Genomic DNA, 13,172 nt, shown 5'->3' with positions numbered 1-13,172 from the left:
AGTCACCTAATCCTATTCTGTTTACTCCAGGAAACAAACACAGATTCTTCTTTGTGAATGGGTCTCCTTAAGTGACTCCAGCAAAGTACGGAGGCTGAGAAGTCACCACAGCTGAGTCAGTGTTTGCCCTAGCTTGAGGGAACCAAATCTAAGCAAGTAGCTGATGCTTCCCTGTCCCACGGAAAGTCAAGGAACAGTCAGAAGCAGCTGGGCTCCCCACCACTACTGGCCTGCAAAGCCTCTGCTATCCCCAACCTCCCACTGACAAAAATTATATTTACCGAATAGTATTCACATCATTGCAGTGCTGCAGCAGGCATGAAATAGCTGCAGTGCAAGCACTGAATTTCAAATGGCAGTAACCTACATTCAGCTCAAATCTGCAGTTTGGTCACCTATTTCATCTTACAATTTACAAAGCTACCAGTTGGGCTGATTGGCTGTACTTACCTCTACAATTCAAGTGGTAAAATAACTTTGAACAATCAGGCTGAAGTACTACATGCTGGGATATAAGACAGCTGCCAAGATTTCAAATTCTAGTATAAGAATAAGGTAATATCTTTGCAGCTTCTTATTCCTTATTTGTTTACTAAGTTCCTCAGGTCAATGATTATTTGTGTTTACAGAAGAAAAGCATGCCAAAAAGAAGATTTAAGTGATGGTTACACCAGCACAAAAGTATCTCAGGGTGAAATAAGGCAATACTGCCTTTACACCAATAAACTTTCCGTTCTTGGGGAGATGGAACACGAATAAGTGAGGAAAAAATGTAAGACATGAAAAATAAAAACAAACAGAAACAAAATGGTAGAGGAGAGATGGGTTAGAAGACAATTAAAATGTGATTAGATGATAAATAGGCCAAAACCTTGGAATAGAACAGATGGAGTGAGGAACATGATGTAAGCCAGGCATGAAGAATGGCTACCAATCTAGGTCAGGAAATGCAGGATTGAAAGGTGAGCTGATTAAACTACTCCTGAAGGCATAGAAAATGAAAACAAAAATAAAAACAGAGGAAACAGGTCTTCTTGGCAATAGAAAACCTCCAGATGGTAACATTCTCCCTCCACTGAGATGGGGGTTTCAAGATCTTCAATAGACAGAGTATTTGACACTTCTGCAACCACCATTGTTGCCATGCAATTCCTCAGTCCCATGACTGCAAAGCTCCTCCTCGTGTTGTCTGTAGGCAACTGGGAGATGTAAGACAGGGCCTTGTCATTTTCAGTCAGTTTTGGTTAACAGCTCTCTTGGCACACACGGATGAGCAATGTCTGCATATTCTACCCTTTATCAGGGTTCACTCTTTCAGGGCATGCAAACACTAACTTACAGCTGCTCAGCTGCCTGCAAAATACATGAACAGCAGCAAAGTGTGCACTTACACGTTCTCCTGCATCATCAGAAGTCCACAGCAACTTAATTTTTCAAAGCAAACCATCTCAACAGGAGCTATACCTTTATTGGTATAAACTCTAAACATTCCACCTCTCCTAACTACAACAAAAGAAGTTTTAAAAAGTAAAAATAAATTCCAAATGTCAAATAAACAAGGAGAACAAAGTAAATCACCTGTCAGTTCACAGATCTGACTGAAAACTTTTAAAAGGATCCTAGACCATTTAAGCTTCCAGCAGAGATTACCTTCTCTCTAATCCTTCTAGGACAAGCTGTCATTTTAAAACCAGATAATAGTCTAAAACTGACAAGTCATTGACATACAGTGTGCTAACATTTGCAAAAGGTTGTTCACTTGACCTGTATCATTGTTTAACCTTTAGCCTTTTGTTCCATTGAGAGTGATGGGCACAATTCTCCATGGGACCACAGACTGCACAGAAAGGAACTTTTTTCCTACTCCTGCTAGACAGAATTTTCACTAGACAATGGGCTTTAGTGATGACATCCAGACTGAGACTGTCCACACAAAAAAGCCTTGCAAGAGAACTGTGAATTGGCTTAAGCAAGGAAAGCCAAGAATGGACCACTTCCAAGAATATAATTATTTCTATGCACCTGTACTTCCTGCTCAATATAATGAAAATAAAATCTTGCATAATATTCCTGTAAATACAAGGCCATGGTTCAAAGCCTAAGAGTATGAAGCACTTAAAGCACCAACCTAAAACTCAGCTTCTTCCACTGACTGCTGCATTCCTTACACAATGGGTGGGAGAATTTGACCATATCATCTCCTTGAATTCTGATGCAAACCAATAAATGCAAAGAAAGCAAGGTATGCAACAGAAGTGACCAATCATGCAAATGTAATGGCAAACACCAAAAATTCAACTTTGCTCAAAATGTCTAAAAGAACCTGGAAGTTACATCAAAAGGAAGTTCCCAGATAACACTAAAATACTAATCTGTGTTTAATTGATTATAGAGGGATTTAGTGATACAGCTTTCTTCATCAATATCAGAGTTCAACAAGGCAATATTTTTAGAGACTCTGAAAATATACAACCTGCTCTTCACTGATTGTTCGTTTCTTTGGTCTTACACTAAAACTCAGTCTTACAAAAAATAACAGTCCATTCAAACATCTTAAAATAACCCTGAAGGCAATATTATAAAAACACAGCTTTTATTTCCAAAATCCAAAACTAAATCTCAAGACACAACTACAAACACTGTCATACTTTATAATTGCACTTTAAAAGTGCATTTCATTTCACAGGAAATTGATTTCCAGATTTAAAAAAAAAATAAAAATCAGTCAGTACCTAACTCTGGCATTAAGTTCCAAATCCATAACTCGAAGAACATTTTCATTAGTGGATGTATTATATAACACAGCACAAAGTTTACTGCTGTTTCAAATAATTACTTCCCACTTTTTCACTGAAAATAACTAAGTCTACATGGAAAGCACTCATTTTTTCTGGTATAATTAAAAGTTTTTGTCACTTTTTCTGCTATTAAATATAGCATCGAGGCTCCTGGCCTTTTGAGTAATCTTCCTACAGTCCACACAATCTAACACACATTTACCGATACATTATTTTTATTAAAAAGAATGGAATGGAATGTCTTAACTCAGATCATAGAAAAGAATGATGGAGGGAGGCTGTAAAAAAGAGATCTAGAGCATTCTCTTGTGAAGTTCAAACTGCATCCTGAGAACATGTTTCAAAAATTAAAGCTTCTCAAAACAAAAATAAGATGTGTGAAGTACACTTGATTCTTTTCTTGATCCCAAGCAAACCCCAGCTACACTGGAAAAAAAAATTACGCCAAGCAACTCCAAATCCTACTCCAAAAGTTTTGATGAAACCCGTTCTGACAAGGTATGGGTTTTCCACCTTTTCACGCTTGAATATGCTGGTGCAGTGAGAGAGCCATCTTATCTGTGACCAAGGACTGCTACCCTCCTTGATCTTTGACAACAACAAGCCTTGGGGGTGACTTAAGAAGCCACATCTTCTCTCAGTGAAATACACTGCGAAGAAAGTAGGGAAGAAACCCAGGCTTAAAAATATCACAGCTTTTCTGAGACCACTCAAGGGTGTAAATCTTCAAGGATCTTGTAATGGTTTTACCCCAGCCAGCAACTAAGCACCACAAAGCTGCTCACTATAGTCAAGAATGGAAGGATCCTGTTAGATCCTTCCTAAAGATGAAAGAATCCAACTGTTCTTGGAAAAGAAAAGAAAAATGTCTAATTGAACATAAGGAGAGGATCTACCAATGCAGCTCCCACTTGTCGCTCTTTAGGATCCATTCAGCAGCACCTGTCTCTGGAGAGGGATTGATGGATATGAACAGACTTAGAGGACAGAAAGAATTCCTTATCTTTCTGCAGACCTTGCTGTCCTGCACATAGAGTTGGCAAGCCCTCTCAAGACATTCATCATTGATGCAAGAGGAAGTCTGCTCGCTTTTTCAGCTATACTGATGAGGCATTCATCACTACGTTTGTTGCTATAGTTGCAGAGATGACTAAATAAAAATAGGATAAAGATCCTTTGGGTAAAACAATACTATTTTTAAACAGCCTTTTTTCAGGAAACGGCAATGCTTCAATAGACTGGACTACTGTTTATAGTCTATTCTGACCATACATAATGAAAAATTCACAAAATTATGATGAATATGAAAATGCAAGGCTTTTTTCATTACCCTAAGGAAGTGTTACAGGAATCATACTCATCAAGTTCACAGAAGTAATGAAATGGAAAGGGTATTTTGAGGTAAGTAAGAGCAACAATAATTCTTAGTTTATATATTGATCTTTTGAGAATATATTTTTATGGATACTATTCTTTTGAGCAAATACAGATTTGAAATCTATTTTGAACCAATAATTATTTCTCTTAAGTGTTTACCAATATTGTCATAGATAAAGTTCCACATCAATACTGGTACTGCTACCTAAAACTTCCTTACAGTTATCATAGGGCATACAAACAATTCTCAAATATTGACATAGAACTTCTTGCTTACTGAAAACAATGATCAGATTTCAAGCCTAAGAAGCTTTCTGCTTTAAGAGCAGTAAAAAGAACATATTTCACTAGGTAAGACTGATTTAAATGAGGACAAAAATACCCTATAATGTTCATTGTACAAAAAGAAAAATGAGTAACCTAAACTCCAAAATGTAGAAGGCTTCAGAGTCTGTCATGATTGAGACTTAAAACACCTACCTCAAACCAACAAAAAAAAATCCAAGGAAAAAACATGAAAGAAGCCATACACCAACCCCAAATATCCCAATAAATTAAAAGTATATAGATATTCATATCTCAAAGATGCTTTTAAGGTGGTGGAAACACATTAGGGTAAAAAATTGTTGACTGAACTAAATTTGAAACACAATCATCTCAAATGCAGATTACAATGTCCCTAAACTTTTACCTGGTATTTTAGATTTATTGATATCTTCAAAAACTGTTTTCTAAAAGAGTGAGATAAGTAATAAAACCAAAAAACCACACTTTTCAGAATTATCCCAAGCAGCCAGTCACCCCACAACAATTGCTGAACATTTGGTTACCAAAGGAACTCACTGGAAGACACAACAAAAATGCTGAGGGAAAACCTATACCTACCACTGTTATACAGCCTCAAGTACCACAACACAAAACAACTGAAATCAAGCTTACCTTTCTGGAAGTGTAGATGTCAAAAAATGGTTTGTTTCGAACACTGAAGGGTTCCTGTGCTTTGTCAATGAGACCACTTTTCATCTTTTCATGTCGTGGGAATATAATCTCCTTCTCTATACATGCAAGTCGAACATTAAAATCGCAGTCTCCAACAGGCTGACCCTGCCAAATTACAAAAATCAGCATTAAAATCAAACACCAAATTATTTGAACAATTTAAGTTTTCCTAACAAAATATACAGAAAACTACAGATACATAGAATTATCAAGTTACTAAATTTTTCCCCAAATGTGTGATTTTCAAACATTTTTTCCCAGGTTATAAGAGGTTTAACGAAATCAAAGAAAGCTAGAAATCTGTAATATGCATTCAAGCATACATGAATTAAACACCCAAATACCTTTAAAGTTAAGCAAAATAATTGAAATACTCCCTAATTATAGCTTTTATATGGTAGCTATACTTCTCCACATAGCTTTCCTCTGAAGTAATTTAGATAATTTTGTTCACAATACTTTTAATGACAAAGCAATGAGATTTATACATTTAAGTGAATGCCTTGCTCTAAGTGCAGGATATTTATGCCTTGAAAGAAACATTAATTAATGTTCATTTTTCTGCCATAGAAAAGAGAATAATAGGTGCAATTGGAAAATGTGCCAATTAACAATGGCTACAAAAACCTGCAACATATTCGAGGGCTCAGTCACAAATAGGCAGTAAAACACTTCACTAAGCCTCAGCAGCATATCCTGACCTTTCAAGATCTGAAATAAACCAGCAGCTTTACATTGCTCTTTCTACATTTGGTGCATTGCACCAGATCAGTATGAGCATTCAAAATGCGCATTTGTCAGATTAGTAACGGCTTGTAATGGAGTTCATTATATTTTGAGCATTAGATGGTGAGCAAAACACGCTATGGATATCACTAGAACAAAACAAGCAACTGTCAACTAATGAATTCTAAAGCTCATTTCAATCAGGTGTCACTTTCACAGCAATGAGACACAAAATTCATAGATTTGCACTGTTACAAGTGTGATTAAGGACAGAAAGTTATTTACATGTGATCATCCCTCATTTTGCCATCCCATTCACAAAGAAAATAATTTTCAAAACCCATTCCTTTCATGGCCTAGAGGGAATAAGCTCACAGAGCCTTGGCTTGCAAACCAGAATTCTTCAAAAATTGAAAGTAATGAGCAAAGGAAACTGGGGAGACATGGGATTCAAATCATCAGTGGCAGCAGTACAGCTGAGCAGAAGAACTGGCTACCAAGTACCTCCTGCACTAAAGGCAACTCAAAGGAAAAAAGCACTGCTCCGATATGCTTCAGAGAGGATCTGAACTGGTCAACTGGAAAGAAGGCCAAAAAAAAAGGCAAAATGACATTCTGATGAGGCACACAAAGGTAAGAGAGCAAGAAGTAGCTGAACAGGTATCTCAATTAGGAGAAAAACAGAGTGCCTATTTAAACGACGTGAATTTAATCAGTTCTTACCAAAATCATATTGGCTTTCACCAAAACCTTTGACATTTCATGTTCCCAAAGCAGCATTAAGCTTGTCTTATATTTCTTTGATAGCATTAGAACCTACTAGACCTCTATCATAAGTCCTCAGTTGTTTATGGCAACAGCTTTAAGAATTATGTATTGCTCCCATACCACATGTAACTCACAACCACTTTCTTTCAGGACTCTGCTTCAGTCTACACAAGAGCAGGCAGCCCAGCCACCATCAGTCTGTGGGGAAGCACATCTTGTACAAAGCCTGTGGCAGACACCAGGGGTGAAGTGTCTCCTAATCTCCTAATCTCGTGAAGAAGAAAGCTCAGCGGGCTGTTAATGTTGCCTTCAGTGCTGTCCTCCTTTCAAACATGAAGGTCTTACCAGTAAGGAGCCATTCAAATGAATGGAAAATTAAGAATATGGAAAAATCAAAGGGGCAGGAGAGTGGTTCACTCTATTCACTTCTCACAGAATACAGATGCATGATCTACAGATTTTTAAGTGCCACAGACAAAATGTTGGAAAATCAATCAATCAATCAATCAATCAATCAATCTTTCCTTCCTGCTTTCTTCCTTCCTTTTTTTCTCCCCCTATGTATAGCATACTTGAGTATTCATCTATACAGTGACTGAGCTTGCCCTGGTTTGTACATATAATTAAAACACAGAAAACACATCTCAACCCCTGTAACAACTGATTGAAGAACTGATTGAAGAATTCTTTCCTGGGAAATGTGTATATATATTTTTTATCACTTCAAAGAACCCCCATAATTCTCTAGGTAGATTTCAGCAAGATCTAGTGCACATGCTCTCTTCCCTATAGTATCTTCTCCACTCAACCCCATTTTATTAGTAGGTCTGAAAAAGCAAATTAACTAATTAATATTTCATACATTTGAGCTTCCAATAAGCCAATAAGCAGTTAGGTTATTTAGAAAGCTTTTTTACAATGACTGTTTCAAAAAATGGTTTTGTACAGTGATTTATATTTCCATCCATAAACAATTAAATTAAAAGCTGAGGCAACTTCATATGCACCATAAACCAGCTGAATCACTTCCTTAAAATATTCCTTTCACTTTTCTCATCTACTTGGAACTAATTATTTCATGCAGTTCTGCCAATCATATATTTCTATTTTAAAGCTTGTTAAATAGAAGGGTATATTACCACTAGGTTCCATCAAATAAAGGTCAAAGCTAGGTTGACATAAGATCATATGAGAAAGGAAAACACAGACAATGCTGCCAAGCTACTTCTTCATCAGACAAGTAAACTAAGAAGTCAAAGAGTATTTCATTCTTACAAAAGCACAGAACATTAGCAATAAGAAAATAACACATAATTGAATTTAACTCAAGGACATACCGAATAAAAGCAATATTGTAGGACAGTGACTCTTTCTTTGTTATTCGACATTTCCCATAATTACAAAAAGGTGTTGCGAATCTACTACACATTTATCCCAGACATAGCCAAAATCTTGAAGTGATAAAATTCTTAGCTTTAGCAAATAAGTAGGAGGGCAACGTAGGCTGTAATAAATAATTCAGATACCTTGACAAAACCAGGAAGAGATTATTTAGTGTATAAAGCACACATTTAATAATTGTCAAAAACCAAGACATTGATGCATATATAATCTAAATCCAGGCATTAAGTAATAGCATGGTTTCGGCAATACAGATGTTTCACTAACTTAAGCATTCAGATAATTAAGATCTTATTCCAATATGTAGGTTTTTAGTCGTCTGAGAAGGATGAGGGTCACTACTGCTTGACAGCCTAGTTACTGAAGTACATAAAATGATAATTCCTGCTCTAGATGTTTTTAACCTAAAGAAAGTGTGTTAGCAAAGGGTAAAACAAAATTAACAAGTAGCATGTATCTCCTACCTATGCTAGAAAGTTACACTTCCCTCTCACTGTAAATAAAATGTATCCTAAAGCAAAATATCATTTAGACAAGCCTTAACAGAAGAGTCATCTGTTGAATCAACACCTCTTCCTCAAGTAGCTGAGCTTTCTTCACCTGTTGAAACTCTGTGCATTGCACTAAGGTCACAGCATGGAGTGGGTTTGCAAAATATGGTTTTGATGCTAAAACATCCTCCACACAACTTCAAAACCTAACATGAAATTTCTACTGAACTTTGAAATCCACCCAGGACTCAACATTTCTAAATTTAAACTCCAGTTATTTCAAATTAACTTCTCAACAGAAATCATATATAACAAGGCACATATGAATCACAAAAATAAATGGATTTAAAACCACTGAAAAACAGGGTCTGCAGCTTATTTAATATCCATTGTCTTGAGCAGATGGGGGAAGGCAATTTATTTGCTGAATGGAGATTAGAAAAAAGCATAGGAAAAAAAAATAAAATTAAAAAATGTTACCACCAAAAAACCCCACCCACCCAACAAGACCGGTCCCTCTAACAATGCTCCAAACAGGTGCCAGAAGACAGAATTTGGACAAGTGTCAGGCTGTGCTCCTGCCCTCCATCCAGTTCACAGAGTCCTCATGTTGAAGTCACAACCTCATGCTACATCAGGTGAGGAACTCAAACCCCAGGTCACTGCATCAGCAACATGGCAGGAGTGGCTGAGATGGGGATAAGAGATTAATGTGATTTCTGCTGCGCATCCAGCCTCTCCCTCCACAAGGAAAAAGGTATCCCTGAGGATTTACCACCATCACCCTCCACATCTGAGTTTCCCTTCTCCTATGTCTCTAAGGTTACCTCGTGGCCACAGCTCAGCAAATTCCATAGTCCTTACATGGAAAGTCCTTTACCTAGATGGATGCAGTGAACACACCACGCTACACAGGCACCAAATTCCATAAATGCACTTCGTCTTTGATTTTGGTATTTACGTGCCTTTTTCCACAACGCAGCTATAGCAAAAAGAATAATGTCTGGGCCTCTGCACACAGCTGATAACCACCATGGGCCAGGATAAACTGAGAATATTTCTTCTTTTCCTCCATGAGATATGGCTGAAGTGTACCCACCAGCAAAGCATGCTCCATTTGCTTCTCCAGAGCAGGACCTGAGACATGAATAATTCAGCACACACACACAGATATACGTCCATGCACATCTTCACTTACTGAGCCAGAGCACAACATATGTCACAACTGTCTTAGCTTTAATGATTTTGAGAGAAGAATAAAGAATAAGCTTAGCCTGATATTCTACCCTGTGTTTAACGTTATTACTGACAATTCAAGGCACCCACAGCTGACATCTGTATTCCCAATGAAAGCCCATTATTAGTTCTCCCAACTTCTGAAGACCATGCAGTCTAATCTTTTAGTTTTCTATTAATGATCTGGCACATATTTCTTCTGATCATGGTTTTATAGATGCTGCTTTTTCTGTACACACAGCTTTATATACAAACAATCCAAAGGTACTGTTTGAGTTTCCAAATAAGATTATTACTACATTCAATGCCTAAAAGGCTTTTCTCATTTCATATGAAGTTTTCTTTTTCAAGCAGAATAAAAAGTAAAGTATCAGAGAAAATAAAAATTTTATAGAAATATGACCCTTAAGTTTTTTATTTCTTAAAGGCAAAAGGCATGACAATCAATAAAATCTAAAAATTCATTTTAAAATTTTGGCAGTTATCTAACTTTAAAATTTTGGGGGGTCTTCTAAATTTTTTCACTCAAATATTCAAAACATGTATGACAAGGGCAAGGAATTCAGCAGTTTCAAAAGATTTCTAAAGTTTATCTTAGCATCAACAAGGTATAGCATGTGAAATACTGTTTCAATTGTAATAATATGACCACTGTGCTGCAGAAACATGATTACAATTTATATATTGCTGTTTCTTACAATGGAATATTGCTCTGATTTACCATAGAACAAAAATAGTTTGAAGAATCAGATCTATTAAAAATATTGCTTTATTTAGAGCAACATATAGACATATATTAAATTACTGGTATTTCCTTAAAAAATAATCACTGAAAATAAATTTTAAAATGTACAAAGGAAAGAAGTTAGTAGCCAAAGGACAACACCAAGGTCTAACAGAATGTACAAATATATCTCCATGGGGTTTTTTTATTAGTAAACATAACTTGAACAAAACAGCAGGACTGTCAAAACTGTGACTAAACAGATACGACCAAAACAGAAAAAGTAGATTGTACTACAACCATTGCTCTGTCCCTTACTCTTCCTGGATTGCTCAAAACTTTAAACAAATTCACAATAAAAACTACAAAACTCTGTAATTGAAACTGGATGATAAATTTGCAGCACCAGTATAAAGGTAACATATACAAAGCAGAATATTTACCTGTTGAAATGACTGAATTATGATTCTCATCACCAATACCGGCAATAAAGAGGCAGAATTATGGAAACAAGCATGTAGCACAGATGAACACCTAAGCCCTCCCTTTTGAAAACAAAGCTCCAGTTAGGCACTGAAAGCTTAGTAGTTGCTATTTTCAGAGAACAGACAACTCAGTCAAATTCATTGATTGCATGTACAGTGACTTCATTTAGAAATCCTTCTGAGCACTAAAACCCAGAACTCAATAAGGGAATTTTACTCGGACGTAAATTATTAAAACGAAAAGGAATCCTGTTCTGTCTAGACTGGTTGCCTCCCCTCAGGTAATTCAAGTAGATGAACTTCCCACTTCAATTACAGAAGGAAAAGTCATAGTTCTAAAAAACCCTAATTACAGAATAGATATGTCATTATCACCATGGGATATTTACACACAAAAAGACTGCATATGGGAATATAAGTTTTAATAATTTATTTTACACTGAATTTAGGCTATCTTCAAAGTCAAACACAGGATTTTACTGCTTCAGTTTTTTCTAATTATTTTTCCTAGTGCTTGTGTTACATGCAGAATGGAGGTATTCTTACCTTATTTGGACCACCTAGTATGTGTTGCAGTCAATATTTTCTCTTTCTACTTCTACTCTCCTCACACTTTTTTCCTTTCTATCAGCCATTCACAATGACTCTTCATAGGAATAGCTATTGCTGGGTTTTCACACAGCTGTCTTTATGAGAAAGAATTATCACTGCAGTGAATTAAAGAACCGTGGGAAAATTCCTTCATCTTGAAAACATTATTCAAGCCATTTCATACTTGAAAAGATTGTGGCACTAGTGTTTTTAGAATATAAATCACTTCATGGTATTTAAAATAAGACTGTCTAGTACAGTTAGTATGAAGTCTTGTAAAAACTAGAAATGAGGGGGGAAATAGTAGTACAATCAGCACTTATTCACGACGACTTAGAAAAGGAACCACCTACGTTGCCTAAACCATGATAGAACTAAAAATTAAGCTTGTAACACCTGAAGACTTGCAAATATCTATCATTTCAGTACACAATCTGTCTTTAGATATCTAGTTCATTGTGGACATGGTTAACTTACGAGTAAGAAACGCTGAAAATGTAATACTCATTTCAAGAGAAAATTATATTCTTCTTCATATTTATTTTAAATAAGAGAAATATTTTTAAAAGGATGAAATTACAGCTTTCACATTCTCTCCTAGACCATAGCAGTCAGTCAGGCTATTCAAACATGTTAGAATCATAGAATGGTGTGGGTTTGAAGGGACATTAGAGAGATCATCCAGTTCAATCCCCTGCCATGGGCTGGGACACTTTTCACTAGATCAGATGGCTCACAGCCTCATCCAGGCTGGCCTTGAACACTTCTAGGGAGGGGGTATCCAAAACTTCTCTGGGCAACCTGCTCCAGTGCCTCACAAAGCTCACAGTGAATTTCTTCCTACTATCTCATCTAAACGTGCCCACTTCCAGTTTAAATCCATTCCCCACTGTTCTTTCACTACAGGCCCCTGTGGAAAGTCCCTCCCCAGATCTGTTCTAGGCTCCCTTCAGATACTGGAAGGCTGGAATAATGTCTTCCCTAAGCCTTCTCTTTTCCAGACTGAATAATCCCAAATTTCTCCCAATTAAGCATGAAAAAGAAAACATTAGTGAGGTCCTGCTTTCAACCTCCTAAAAACAATCCTGAAATATACAGTTATTATATTTGCTACATCCTTCTGATTAACTTTGACTATTTCTTTTTCTTTAGTTCTTTTCCCCTAGAAACAGGAAAAAGATGGGAAGAAACAGGGAGAAAAAAGATGGGAAGAGACAGGGGAAAAAATGATATATTGTTGCTAGATTAATTGTAAAAAAGGAGTAATTAAAACTAAGTTAGGGAAATAAGACATTACAACATTGGAACACTCACTGCTTCCATGTGACATTTCCCCAATACCCTATTTTTCCTACAGATTTTTTTTGTTTTGAAATATGTCAGAAAAGAAAAGCCCAGTTTGAGACTTCATTGCCAGTACTGAGAAAACTGGACATGATAATGCAACTGGAAAACCTTCCCCACTGTAAAGTATTTCACACCATCCACTTCAGCTGTGATTACTGCCACATTTTTGAGAGATCTGAATATTTGCTTGAGACAGAAGCTGGATTTAAGTCCACCTGGCAGTACCTAT

General features: G+C 36.5%; 1 protein-coding gene across 1 annotated transcript in view; it reads right to left on the bottom strand.

Annotated features, from left to right (window-relative positions):
* The window catches only part of RNGTT (RNA guanylyltransferase and 5'-phosphatase), a 170,291-nt gene that overhangs the window by 101,911 nt on the left and 55,208 nt on the right, over positions 1-13,172 (bottom strand). The window contains exon 11 of the mRNA XM_058801514.1: positions 5,115-5,279. Within this exon, the coding sequence (XP_058657497.1) occupies positions 5,115-5,279 (165 nt within the window). The remainder of the gene's footprint in view (positions 1-5,114; positions 5,280-13,172) is intronic.

The sequence above is a fragment of the Ammospiza caudacuta genome, chromosome 3 (assembly GCF_027887145.1).
Source record: "Ammospiza caudacuta isolate bAmmCau1 chromosome 3, bAmmCau1.pri, whole genome shotgun sequence".
In the NCBI taxonomy this organism is placed as follows: Eukaryota; Metazoa; Chordata; class Aves; order Passeriformes; family Passerellidae; genus Ammospiza; species Ammospiza caudacuta.
This window is presented reverse-complemented; position numbering and strand designations above follow the sequence as displayed.